This window comes from Nuphar pumila, chromosome 13 (assembly GCF_984573655.1).
Source record: "Nuphar pumila chromosome 13, dmNupPumi1.hap1.1, whole genome shotgun sequence".
In the NCBI taxonomy this organism is placed as follows: Eukaryota; Viridiplantae; Streptophyta; class Magnoliopsida; order Nymphaeales; family Nymphaeaceae; genus Nuphar; species Nuphar pumila.
In genome coordinates, this window is record NC_143261.1 from 79,348,029 (window position 1) to 79,362,820 (window position 14,792).

Here is a 14,792-nt window from a genome sequence, read left to right on the forward strand (position 1 = left end):
CTTAATTTAGTACACTCTTGGTGTCAATGGGTCAAGTGGGAAAATGTTGGACATAATGAGTCTGGGTCCAACCCACAGGGTGACCCGATTTGACAGCCATTAGTGGGTCACATTAGTGGTCACATAATGGGGTTAGTGGGTGGGAATTACGTGAATGGGAATTACGGAGATGATGAGAGATTTGTAATTGTAATCCTACCCAAATCCCACATTCAGTTTACGTGGTATAGGATCCTGCTCATCGTCGACCTAAGGCCTGGGCTCATTGTGAGTGTCAACCGACTGAGGAGAATGCCAAATTCCTTGCACGCGCTCTATGGCGAATACAGGTACGCTTTCTGTGTTTGTTTTACAAAAAATGGCAACAATTATCTCTTACAAGTCTTTGAAAATCTTACAACAATAACCAAGTTTTTCAGAAAAAAGCAAGGTGATATTTGTGACTAATGTAAGAACCAAACCCCAACCTAATCAGATTTGGTTCTATATTTACTGAATTTAATCCGATATCATTATCTATAACCTCATCCGGATCGGTTCTCCTACATACCTTTATCTCATACAGATTCTAGCATGAAATGGCTGAAGGAGTTTTGTTATTTTGGGGGGCCGGCCCACCCTAACACATGACATGACATGACTAGGGATGTAAACGGCTCTGATTCAAGTCCAATGTAGTCAATACCAAATCCCACTAATTGGATATTGGTTAATTTGACTCAAATTCGGATTTGGATGGGAAAATGCTAATATTGAATCCATGAAACACGTGCAATCAGATTAGGATATTCATCGGAATTGGATACCCGTCAGATTAGGTTATGAAGTCCTAAACCGAATTGGATTCAGTTTTCTTAACTGAATCCAATTAATCAGATTCAAAATCGAGTGAGATATTGGATATATCCGATCCATTGACATCCCTAAACATGAGCCTGACCACGAAAATATATAAGAACATGGGCACAGCTCATGGGCCTTGGTGTGAAAAGACCCAGGCCTAGCTCAAGCCCAACAAGGGCTGGACCAGGCTGCGGCAAGTTTGTCCTTCCCTCAGGCCCTCCAGGTTTTAATGGGCCCAACCCTATGACCATCCCTAGTTCCAACTGCCATAACTAATCAACAAACTCAAGTAAATGATGACTATGTTTGTAGTAATAAGACATGACTCCAAAGAGTTCAGCACACAGAAATAACTTATGCTTTACAGTCAACAGATCACAGTAATATGAAATTTCTCAAGAATCAAGGAAAATTTGCTTCAACAGCCTTGCTACAACTCTGCAAATTCCATTGCAGAACAATATTTTGATCCGTAAAGGAATGAATAGGCCCAGTATGTGCAATTGGAACCATGATGATTAATCCTTCTTTTCGTCAATTTCTAACTTTTCCATTTCCAAGTGGAGTTGCAATTGTCATGGTCCTCAGCTGGTCTTATCACTAGTGAGACCATACTCCCAATAAGCCCTATAAACAACCGCAGGCCCAACAAGGCGGCCTGTATTCCACCCTGAAGCCTGCAACTGCAAACAAGTGCATTCTGACTATCAGATTATTCAGCAAAAACATATAGTTAAACCCGCATGAAACAGATGCAATATCATGTCCGGCAAAATAATATTATTATGTTTCATAAATTCTGTTGCAACAAGTGAAAATATTGAAGAGTGAAAAGAAAAAGGAGAAGCGTCAAGAATTAAGAGCACAGATAAGCTTATTATACTACCGTTGTCATAACTAGTTTCTTATTTTCTAGGAATTTATAACAACGCCCCTAAAGTAGTAGTTGGGTTATGCCTCTGCCACAAGATAAATCATTTGTCAAGTAACTATACAAGCACGGCCTACGGGATGCTAATGATATACCTTAGACATGAAGGTTGAATAATTTTTATCAATCCACAGATGGCTCTCTGCTCGGGCAGATCTGATGTTCTCCAGTAAATTTGCTACCACAAGAGCATGGATGTATGACTGCAAAATATCGGCAGCAGTTGATTCTTTGTGTATAATCACACTGACAACTCCATTTCGCTCCAGCAGCAAGTATTTTGCTGAAATCATTAAACTGTTGTTAAATGAACAATTTCAGAAGCACTGCTTAAAGTCTTTGATTCAATCCAGGGCCAAGACTACTCTACATTGAATATCCAAACCAACTTTTTTTATGTAGGAATATCCAGACCAACTTGATTGACAAAAAATGTCACATACAATTTATCCATTTGATCAGAAATTGTTATGCAAACTACAAAACAACCACGAAGCAAACCGCAAGATAAAGAGAAGGAGCACACGGGAGAAGACACGAGATTTACGTGATTCGGCATTAAGGCCTACATCCACGGGCAAAACAGGAGCAAAAAATCCACTAAGAAAGCGAGAAATACAATGGCAGAATACAGAACTCTCAAAATATTGAACCTCAATACACTCGAAACCCTCGTGCTCAACTCTAAAAGAAGGCAGCTATAAGCGTGAAAAAGGGAACAAAACCCTAGCTGGTACATAAAGGAAAAAAATACAAAATTTACAGGTTCATACCACAGGGGCTCCGCCCCCACAACCCCAGAAGAGGTTTGTGATGGGATCCAAGCTTGGGTAGAGCCCTCCACGATCACCACAAACCTCATTGAAATTCCCATTGTAGGGTCTCCAAAATATTTTCAGATCAGGTCATGGATCAAGACAGGTCAAAAATTCAACGCACTCACAACAGAAAATCCAGTTAGATCTTCAAATACATGTAAATGCTAGTACAGAGATGGATCTCAACCTTTTCCATGACGAGAACTTGGTGAATGTGAAATCTCCAACCTGTTGGGTAATGAAGTCAGTTGTGATATTGAGTAAAAACTTGAAATCCATGTCAGAAGGAATTACAACTAACATTTCTGAATGTTTCAACATTGAGACCCTCATGCCCAAGTGGATTTTCCTGTGCAGAAGCTCATGTTTCTTTGAGTTCCATGAGTAGATCCATGCTGGCATAACATGCTCCATCACAGAGACCTGTTGTGGGGGCAAAACTGACCAATAATACAACATGAATATGCACAGGCATGTTAAAATAATATATACAATAAACTCAACCTTTGGCTGGTTATATACTAGGTTTATCCATCCAATAATTTGAAACAAGTGAATAAGTGGGTTACGTTGTTAATGGGACTTGAAAGGTACAATCTATTTCATAAAAAGAAATATATAGTTTTCTTTCTTTTCATCCTTTGTCCTCTATAGACTGTGTTTTTTCAATAAGGAAAGAGTAGAAAAAATTTGAAGATCACCTTGACCAGTTTCCATGAAATGTTGCAGTAGTATTGAGCTCCTTTCATCATTTAATGTAGTCAATGAAAGGGAGCAAACTGCTTTATAATTGGCTGTATCCAACAACAAAGAAAAACATTATTCCCTAACACTGACAAGTGCAGGAAGCCAAAATAAAACACGGCACCAGAACAAAACAACCAAAATAGTTAATTCCAGTACATGAGGATATCTCCAGGCAAAAGACAAGCACTTATCTGAGATTCTAACATTAAATTTGTCCCATCACCATCCATATAATCTCCCAAATAAATTAAGCTTATGGTAGCAACACCAAAATCATCAAGCTTATCTAGTCACCAATGACAGTAACTAAAAGAAAAAAGGAAAAAAGAACGAAACCCAAAAGAGTAGATGAATAACCTGGCTAACAAGCTTATAGGAATGTGAAACATGGTCAGCAAATCAAATATGGGGTAAGAATAGCTCCATATTCCATAAGAGTATCAAGAGATAATATATTCAAAAGTTACAGACCATTAACATGAAGCATAGTGAAATGTTTTTTTCGGCAAAATCTTATTTTTCAAAACTCGCGAGAAATTGAAAAATTTTCATAAATCTTACATTTTTTTCGGCAAAATCTCGGCAATAAAAAAATAAATTAAAAAATATAAAAAATCATTTTTTATAAGAAATTATTAATAAAAATTATTTACAAATAAAAATACACAGTTTTTTTTACGATAAATAGCTGTTTAAAATGTAAATATCGCGTTCAAATAGCAGTATTTATGTTTTTTCATAAATCTCATGATATTTTGAAAATCTCGCGAGAAATTGCCGTTTTAAACTTTCGGGCAATTTCTCGCGATATTTGTCACTATGACATGAAGAAGTTAAATATAACTTTTAGAAGGCTTGGACCTTCAATGAGACAGACAAGTCACAACTTACAACCAAGTCCTGATTCCTATTAAGAATCATATAATCATAACTGATTGGCTGGGTTGAGAGGTTGAAGATTCCATCAAATAGACAACAAAATTGAGGAAATCAAAATAGAAGACCTGGTTGAGAGAAAGGCAAAATTTAGAAGCACGAAACACATCCTAAAATGATAACATGAGGAAAGATATATCATTTCAGAGGCTTCTATGACTGATAAAGAAGACAAGGAAAACCTATGACAGAGATTCTCTCATTTTTTAAGGTAAAACAAGATATGTACTTCAAAAAGCTGAGGCATGGCAAACACAGAATATTATCACTCACAAATACAGTTGCAAACGGATCAGATACAAGTGAAATCTTGCGTGATTAGAATCTGAATCTGAATGTTGTATACAGTCAATCTGCATCAGAGTCCAAGTTGAATAGGATCCAATGATGTATCATTGAATCTGTTTCTGAAATGTATATGGTGATACTGGAACTAGTAAAAGAAGATCAAATCAAGGTTTCTATACAGATTAGACCCAAAATTCAATCATAGATCCAATATAAAACACTATTCCAAATCCAATCTGAATCCAAAGATGTCCAAATGTGTAATTCCAGATCTGGGCCGAATACCCTTTCGCATCTTACTTTAATAAAGTGTCAGATTCAGATTACAGGTCCAACCAAACCCTATCCATTTGCACCCTTATTCACAAATAGGGACATTATGAAATGACAGGAAAAGACATTGTGTGAATCCATAAATGTGCAAATAGTTCAACCCAAAACTTCTCAAAAGAAAAAGAAAAGAAGACATGATTTTGATGATTTTATTGAGAAAAAATGTTATCTCGTAGAATTTTCGAACCAATTAGTTGGGGATAGTGGATCACACAAGGTTAGCTGAACAAGTTAAGTCACGCTATCATAAAGGGATCACATGTTTGAACCTGATAGGGTCATCCCCAACTTGACCACCAAGGGAAAACAATAAGATGAAAAAAAAAAGGTTTTTTGACAGTATATAATGATATTATCATAGTAGAAGCTGTATGGAAAGACAACATTTCACACTATGATGATACAGCTTTCACATTTAAACAAAGCAATTCTAGAAAATGTTTGTGAAATGCATTTCAAGATAGTTAACAATCACAGAGATAGAAGCTCCAATGTAGACAACTTATATTTGCCCTTAGAACATTTTATATTCATGAAACAGCAATAAAATAACAATTTATACAACATATATGCAATAATGAAAAAAAAATCTATCAAATGTAAGTTGACCAAGGTTTAATATCTAAATAGCAACAAAGGCATAAATATTTAGAGATTGAAGCATTTCTTGTCATCTATTTCTCCAAACGTCCACAGATAAAAGTGTACTGCAAGTTTAGCACTTCCCCAGTTATCAATTCAAAAATAAAGAAAAACCTTAATTGGTGAATCTATGACACCATTAAGCCACAAGGAGGAAAGAAAACTTTTACATATGGCATGCCTGCATTCATCATTTTGACATTCAACAAGGATGAAACATTAAGCGTACTGATAACACCAAACATCAAAAGAAATACTAATATTTACATCAACATACTTGTACCCTGCTTAGCATGATAAAAATACATTATAAAACTAAGGCGATGCAATTGAACACAAATAAATCTCAAGATGCTACATCACTGGTATGCCAATATAATATTAAGAAGAATCAACTATCATAAGAAACTGCACTTACCATATAGATGAAATATAGTGAGGGTGAGAAATGAGAACCAAATAGCTACAGGGTGCCCTATAGTGACACGAGCAAGAAGCATTCCCAACACCATACCCACCATTGTTGCCACAGTCTCTTGACTTCCCTCCTGCTCACATTCTGATGGAAGGTAAAAACCAGTAGATAGTGAAGACAAATTTCTGAAGATGTCTCAAAATGACAGGAGTCATAATACCTTTGCAGAAATGTCTGCTGCATTGTTCTCTAGGGAAAAATGTTGCGTTAAAGCAGCTCGGGTGGCTCCACTTGCAACTCCAGCTACAGTGCATTATGTTGGAACAAATAAATAATGACGATGATACATGGCAATACAAAAGTTACTCTTATGCAATTTGTGCTATTTATAGATAGACGCACATACAGGACTTGAATAGAAACCATGTACTATTTCTAAAGCATATGTTAAGCATGGTACTGGAACCATAGTGGATGAAGTCATTGATGTAAAACTAGCAAATAAACAACTAAAGTTTTAAGTAATTTAGAAAACACACAACATAAATGAAAGGGGATGTTTCTCTTAATCGAGTATTATAAAAATAGAACATATTCTATTTCTTCATTTCTCTTTGGCAATGTTGTACCCTGAAGTTGGGCCCTAGGTGGGTGAGCCTAGCATATTGATGATTCCCATTTCCTACCCTTTTTTGCTGCTACCAGGCCATGTGCAGCAAATGGGAGTGACTCATCAGGCATTCATTTTCTAAAACATTAATCCTGGAATGGGCAGTAGACCAATGAATGAAAGGAAAGGAGGGAAGATTACCCTAACACTAACAAGAAAGTTTGACTTGATATAAGTCAAAGGAATAAGAGAAGAGGAAGACCATTGATGACTTGGAAGAAGGCCACAAAAGACGATAAGAAAAATTACAATGTGATAGAGGATGTAGCTCTAGATAAGAAGGGGAAAACAAGACTCACAAGTCTGACTCTATGTAGTTGGGATAAGGCTTGTATATGATGATGATGGTGAAGACCGAAATAATACCCCAAATCTTTCATGTGAAGCAAGTGGATTTCATAACAATATGGCAACAAGTCCACAATAACATAGGATTTTTTGAGGTGCACCCTTAACAGGAAGGGTAGTAACCTGTTATTATGCATGGAGTCGGTTTCCACTTAAGCCATCACAATGTTTTCAATATCGACAAATTCAAGTGAATTTGCCAGGGAGCATCACACTCATTTTTAATAAGTAGATGCAGTAACAGTGAAATTGGTGGTGAAACTGACAAGCAGTGCAGAAGATGGTGTAAGGAAATGAGAACCTTCAAACACCAACAAGAATGTCCACCAATAGATACAAAATGGACAATCACAAAAGAGAGCCACAAAGGGCACACTCACAAAACTCACAATGGGCACACACAAAGAAAACTCTCTCAATATAAAAAAGTTTTATATTTTATTAATACTCAAGTATGCAAGAAGCATACATTCGAAGAGGGGATTCTCCCCTATTTATACAAGCCAAGAGAGAGCTCTCTAGCCGCTGGACTAGCTCCAATGGCTAGTCAACTATGTTTTGACCAAGACAAACCCAAGAATAAAATACATAAAAAACAGAAAAAATAAATAAATGAAAATTACAAAGTTTATTTTTTATATAATACATATATATACACATACATATATACATATACAAATAGGTATACATACATAGGCATGTATACATATTGATACACATATATTAAATATATATACATTATATATGTACAACTTTAACAGATGGCACATCTCTTGGAACTGGCAAGATACCATACAAAGTATATGAAGATATCTAGAAGCATAAAAGAGATATCCTAATAACATTATTCGGACGCAAACTAGAGTATCAACTCACAGTTAACATATTGAATTGGGTTCAGTTGGAGTAAAAAGTTCATTTTCAATGATAAAAGTTACACAGTAAAAAATAAGAACTTGATCTTTAATTGGAGGTTTCTAAGAAAAAATAACATAAAAACTTACTAAAAGCTCTGGATATGCTCCCTAAGCAAACTATGATGACAAATGCTGAAGGGAAAATTGGAGAAATAAGGTCCATCAGCATCCCTGCAACAATGCACACAAACATTTTCTGGCAGTTTACATAAATGATTGGAAAAATGAGGGTCCAAAGTTAACAACTATTACATGGAGAAGGGAGTCCATAAGGACAGCATCCACCTTTTCACGGTAACAGCTCAAGGCCAAATAAAATCCTCAAATATTGTAAAATAAATATTTAGAAAGCAACATGTTCAACATATTTTAAATTAGTAAAAGGAGGCAGTTAAATATGATGGTTCAATGGTATAAACATTAAATCACCTATCAAGCCAAAAAGAAACAAAACGATTATTTAGGGAAATACCAAGATCGTTCATAAAGTCAGCAGCTAAGCGCCATGTTTTAGCATTGGCGTCAAGTTTCGAACCCTGAAATTGACCATGTACAAATTATCAATAACATGGGCATTGGATATAAACATAAGTTTTTATAAATATGATACAGAAATATTCTTTGAAGGCGTAGTTGTTGTTGTTGTTGTTGTTGATACAGAAATATTCTTTTTAGATAGCATGAAGGTGAAGTGTAGCATCAAAACTAAAAGCAATTCAAAGCAATAGATCTAATCTGTCATGAACCATATTCAATAGCCAATTTAAAATGAAATTGAGCATCTAGATTCATATAAAACACGAAAAATGCTGGACCAAAACATGAACTAAGACTTGTTTCTCTGATGCTGTACTCAAGCAGCTATTTAAAACCAAATTAGCACCATTCTGAGATAGCATTTCCATCAAACAGTTCACACATGTTGCAAAAGATAGCATATGGAAAATGAGAAATATTAGAAAATGAATTGTATTCAATGGTTTGGTTTTCAAGAAACATTAAATGAGCAGATGTTCTGTCAACAGCCAAGAAATAATGATTTATCCAGGTTCAGAAATACAGATACAGATCAACAGGGGTTTATGGTTATATGTTAAGTAGCTCAATGGTCACTTAGTTAAACTTGGAACATTTGATGGAGGTGAATCCCCAGGATTATGACGTAATGATAAACAGAGGCTAAAATGAGTAACTGTTTCATCTTTCTGGTAAATTAAAACTAACTCTGCAAATGGATGTCCAACCACAGCAATAAGAAGGATCACAGAAAAGCTAAAAATATTCAGAAATAAGATACGGCAATTCAAAGTTAAGCACAGAATGGTTGCAATAGAGCATTCAGTCCTAGTAATGCTTAAAACATTTTCATGAAGAATCATTCTATCATGGAACAAGGACACCTGTAAGATGTACAGGCCTTGTAGACCAAAAAAGTGTCATTTCTGGTCATCAGGCCTCCAGTTATGAATAGTCAAAAGGCCTAAATGGTCATGCAGAACAGAAAAGAATGGGGCAAGGCTCAATGCTATTTGGCTCTATGAACTGACTAGATAGGTTCAACAACATCAAGGATTGTACAATTATCTAGATAATCAAGTTTATCGAAGAACAAACATAAATATAAAAATGGTTCACAGAACGAAGTAATAGGATCCTTCATGAAGATAGAATTGCATGGGTAGAAAGAAAAGAAAATATACAGCAATAACACAATCAGTTAATCACACAAGCACACTCAACATAACTACAGCTATTACCTGAAAAAAAGTGAATAAGACTCCTCCAAGCATGCCAGTGAAATCCCTCAGGAACCACTGAACTAGTCAACAGTGTAACCTTATTAGTATCAAATGATCTAATACAACGATGAGAAAAAAAATGTACAAATAGAAGTAGTAGACTTATGAATGCCTAGACCCTAGAGAAAAGGAAGTTGAAAAGAATAATGATGAAGGAGAAAATACTTGCCAAAAACATTGATAATAAGTAAAGCAAACATCCCAGATATGTCTGCTAAATCCAGTAATGCATGTTATCAAAGCAATAGAGTTCCAACCAAGAGAGAGATAGCAAAGAAGATGATAAGAGACTTTATTAGCAAGAAAAAAAGGAAAGGTACATCTTAAAGGGAGACACCCCTCATGGTTACACTGCAAGACAAATTTGATTGACCCTCTACCTGTCAGCTAAAATACAAGTATGCCCCTCATAAATAATATTATGTACAAGAATAAGAGAGGGTAGCACAAAGAATACAAATACAAATATGATACATCCATATTATACTTCTCAACACTCCCCCTCAAACTTGAGATAATGCTAACGGAATCATCCCAAGTTTGGAAAGAAAGGGATGAAAGTGTGTAGGAGCCAAACTTTTGATCAATATATTGAGCTCACATGCTCTAACAAAATAACTCCATCTTCATAAACCTTCCTTGTAAAGTGAAAATCAATCTCAATATGCTTGGTTCTCTAGTGAAATTCAGGATTTTTGGTAATATGTCACAATACAAGGAGGTACTTCCACAAACTTTCACTCCAAGCTCTTTAAGAAGTCATCTTATCCAAATGATTTCTGCAGTAACCTATGTCATGCCTCTGTATTTTGCCTCAGCAGTAGACAAGCAACACGTTGTTGCCTCTTGCTCTTCCAAGATATCAAAGAACCAAGAAAAACACAAAAAACAGTAGTTGAAAGACGGTCCTTAGTTGATCCACCAAAATATGAATCACAATATGCTCTGACGTGTGTAAAAGACAACGTTGAAAAGAACATGCCAAAATGCATAGTGTCTCTCACATACTGAATTATTCTAAGCACAACTGCCAGATGAATCGAGGTGGAGGCACTCATAAGCTGACTATAAGGCCTAGTGATAGTTAGGTATATCAAACTACCCACAAACTGACATTTGCTTCCATAGGAGTAGTCACTCTCCTACGGTCATCTACAAGTCTAGCCCTCATCACTAGATTTGTTGCATACTTATGTTGAGACAAATAGAGCCCTCTTCTTGAGTATGCTACTTCCGGGCCTAAGAAATACTTCAAATATCCCAAATCCTTCATCTTGAATATGATAGCCATTCATCTCAAATATGATAGCCAGACTTTTCTTGGTGTCCACAATTTTCTGCAGATCATCTCCAGTGATGACCATATCATCAACATACAAAACAGTATGCATTTCCCATGCTTGGAAAAGGATACAAAGTCAGGTCGTGATAACTCTGCTCAAAGCCAAGAGATTTCATTGCATTGTTGAACTTCTCAAACCAAGCACATGGTGTCGGTTTAAGCCCATACAGGGCTCTTCTCAACCTGCACACACGACCTGAATATCCTTGAGGCAATTTCATATAAACTTTCTCCTCTAAATCTCTATTTAGGAAACCATTCTGCAAGTCTAGTTGCCAAAGGTCGCATTGGTGAATCGCAACAACTACAAGCAAAGTCCTTATAGTGGTCATGTGAGCCACTGGAGCAAAGGTCTCAGCAAAATCAATCCTAAATTGTTGGCTATAACACTTAACTACAAGTCTTACCTTGCATCTCTCGATTGACCCATATGTCTTAGTCTTGACTTTGTATACCCACTTGCACCCTACTACGTTCTTGCCAGGAGAAAGATCTCCAAGGCCCCATCATGCATTCTTTCAAGAGGTCCCAACTCCTAGGCCATTGTTTGTAAAAAACCGTAAGTTTTTGCCATTATTTTTTTTTAAATGTTTGGAAACATGCAATTTGGATCTAAGATCCATATTTCGGATCTAGGACCCATAAAGGGGTATTTATGCATAATTATTTGCGTTATACTAAAATAATATTAATATTAGTAATAAAAGAGAAATATACATATATATATAGAGCAAACTCGAGGATCCACAGTTGGATCCACTTGGATCCAACTTGCGGATCCATATTGATGGTGGTAAGGCGCACTGTAACTTGGGGTTGGTTTCGGGTCTCGGGTCCGGACCCGGGCCATACCCTACAACAACAACAACTACGCCTTCATCCCAAAACAATTGGGGTCGGCGATATGAACCAAAAAAGAAAATCATTCTGGGTCTTCCACATGAATCCTTCTCCTCCAATCATTTCTATCCAATGCCATGTCCTCGGTGAGGTTCAAAGCATTCATATCCTTTCCTATCACCTCCATCCATGTCTTCCTAGGCCTACCCCGACCTCTTTTAACTAATATATTTTCCCATTTCTCCATCCTTCTAACTGGAGCATCATTAGGCCTTCGCCGAATATGTCCAAACCACTGTAAACGATTCTCTCTCATCTTATTTTCAATGGGTGCAATGCCTACCTTCTTACGTATCTCCGCGTTCTGAATCTTATCTTTTATTGTATTTCCACACATCCATCTCAGCATACGCATCTCAGCTACACTCATTTTTTGAATATGATGTCTCTTGGCAGCCCAACATTCCGTACCATATAGTAAAGCGGGCCTAATAGTCGTCCTATAAAACTTTCCCTTCAACCGCAAAGGCATTCTACGATCGCACAATACTCTAGTTGCACTTTTCCATTTCATTCACCCAACCTTTATCCTATGATTTACATCTCCATCAATTTCTCCATACTTTTGAATGATAGATCCCAAATATTTGAAACAATCATCCACCGGTATTTCTTGCTCACCAAGCTTCACAACACTCCCATCACTACTTCGTTGCTTACTAAACCGACATTCCATGTATTCTGTATTACTCTTACTCAACTTAAAACCTCTTGCTTCCAATGTCTGTCTCCATAATTCTAACTTAGCATTAACCCCAGCTCTAGACTCATCAATCAAAACAATATCATCAGCAAACAACATGCACCACGGCACATTTTCTTGAATTGATCTCGTAAGCTCATCTATCACTATAGCAAATAGGAAAGGGCTTAAAGCAGATCCTTGATGTAACCCAACCGTTATAGGAAAATTGGTTGTCACCCCTCCACAAGTGCGGACATTGGTTACTACTCCTTCATACATATCCTTAATTATACTAATGTACTTGAGAGAAACACCTTTCTTCATCATTGTCCACCAGAGAACGTCCCTAGGTACTCTATCGTATGCCTTCTCCAAATCAATAAAAACCATATGCAAATCTTTGTTCCTCTCTCTCTCTCTATTTCTCTCAATAAGTTGTCTAAGAAGATGTATAGCTTCCATAGTTGATCTTTCAGGCATAAAACCAAATTGATTCTCCGATATCATGACAATCTTCCTCAACCTAGACTCAATCACCCTCTCCCAAAGTTTCATAGTATGACTCATGAGTTTTATACCACGATAGTTTGTGCAATCTTGTATATCACCCTTATTCTTATATAGAGGAACTAAAGTACTCTTCCTCCACTCATTAGGCATCTTATTTGTCCGCCAAATCTTGTTAAAAAGATTTGTCAACCATTCTAAACCTTTCTCTCCCAAGCATTTCCAAGCCTCGATAGGTATACCATCTGGGCCAACTGCCCTTCTTGATTTCATTTTCTTCAAAGCCTCTGCAATTTCTTTCTTTTGAATCTTGCGCATGAAGTCACGATTCATCTCATGAAAAGGAATGGACAAGTCTCCAAGATCTTGAGCATGACTTTCATTAAACAGCTTATCAAAATAATCTTTCCATCTCTCCTTAATCTCCTCATCTTTGACTAAAATCCTTTGCGTTTCATCTTTGATACATCTAACCATACCCAGATCCGTTGATTTCCTATCTCTCATCTTTGCAAGCCTATAAATATCATTCTCGCCCTCTTTGGTATCCTTGTCATAAACCTCCTTATATACCCTGTGTAACAAAAATCAATAAAATAAATTTTGGTGCATAGAGTCGGACCCACAGTTGGATCCACATGGATCCAACTGAGGATCCGTCATTCACAGGCATACCGGGTCCATTTTAATAATGGACCTAGCATCGCGGGTCGCGGGCTTGAACCCGGACCCGAGTTCAATTTTAAAACGGGAGCGTTAAAACAGGAATCGTGCCTAGGGCACGATTCTTGCTTTCAAGAATCAAAAAAAGAAAGAGGCAAGGGGGGGTTACGCAGAGCGTAACCGAACCCCGTGCTTCTCGGAGGAGAGGAGTGGGGGTTCGACGTGATAAAAGGGGGGTGGAGAGGGTTTTGCCCTCTTCACTCGGTCTCTCTCTCTCCCTCTCCCTCTCAGCGTGAGCATGTCAGAGGGAGGGTTCTGTCGCCGGCAAACTTCGGCTACCCGCAACCATCACCGGCCTCCAGCGAGCACCCTTCTCCACGGCAGTGAAGAGGGGCGACACCAGCTTGCATCCTCCCCACATGGCAGCGCTGACGAAGCTCAGCCGACCCTTCTCTCGCAGCGACGACAGTCTCCGATCACCGGAAAGGTCCCCAAAACAGGTACGGTTCTTCATTGAATCTTGGTGAGGGATCGAACAGGGGTTCGATTCCGTGTATGGTTTCGAGAGGAGAAAACTCGGGGGTTTCGGTAGTGACGACATTCGATTTGGGGGTTTTGCTGTCAACCCCATTTCGGAACCCTAGTTAATGGTTGGGGGTCTATTTTTCAATTAAGGGTTTCCGATTTGGGGATTTTCAGTTTTTTTTTTATTTAAGGGGGGGATTATCTTTCAATTTCTTGAAAATCCAAATACGCTATGGGATTTCGAATTTCCATTGTGAAGGGGATATACAATTTCGATTTTCTGTTAAAAGGGGAATGTCTGGTTTCGGATGTCTATCATAAGGGTAGTTTTACTCGACTTGGGGGTTAAATTTTATGAAATCAAATCTTTTAGTACTATTTGTCTGTTACAAGTTTATATCATGTTAAATGTCTATCGATGTGGCTATAGGGATTTTTGGTAGCCTGTTGCCAAATCAGTGCTTATACTATCTGAGGGTTATT

The 14,792-nt window shown here is 37.3% G+C and overlaps 1 protein-coding gene across 3 annotated transcripts in view; it reads right to left on the reverse strand.

Moving 5' to 3' along the window:
* Positions 1 to 1,178: 1,178 nt before the first annotated feature.
* The window catches only part of RUS3 (root UVB sensitive protein (Protein of unknown function, DUF647)), a 47,821-nt gene continuing 34,207 nt past the window's right edge, over positions 1,179 to 14,792 (reverse strand). For 2 of the 3 annotated variants that reach the window (XM_089984177.1, XM_089984179.1), the window contains 10 exons: positions 9,646 to 9,702; positions 8,361 to 8,424; positions 7,976 to 8,059; positions 6,174 to 6,256; positions 5,957 to 6,086; positions 3,294 to 3,386; positions 2,894 to 3,032; positions 2,780 to 2,820; positions 1,870 to 2,057; positions 1,179 to 1,526 (listed from right to left, as the gene is read on the reverse strand). In XM_089984177.1, the coding sequence (XP_089840303.1) occupies positions 1,428 to 1,526; positions 1,870 to 2,057; positions 2,780 to 2,820; positions 2,894 to 3,032; positions 3,294 to 3,386; positions 5,957 to 6,086; positions 6,174 to 6,256; positions 7,976 to 8,059; positions 8,361 to 8,424; positions 9,646 to 9,702 (978 nt within the window). In that variant the 3' untranslated portion in view covers positions 1,179 to 1,427. The remainder of the gene's footprint in view (positions 1,527 to 1,869; positions 2,058 to 2,779; positions 2,821 to 2,893; positions 3,033 to 3,293; positions 3,387 to 5,956; positions 6,087 to 6,173; positions 6,257 to 7,975; positions 8,060 to 8,360; positions 8,425 to 9,645; positions 9,703 to 14,792) is intronic. The other variant, XM_089984178.1, reaches the window with a different exon arrangement.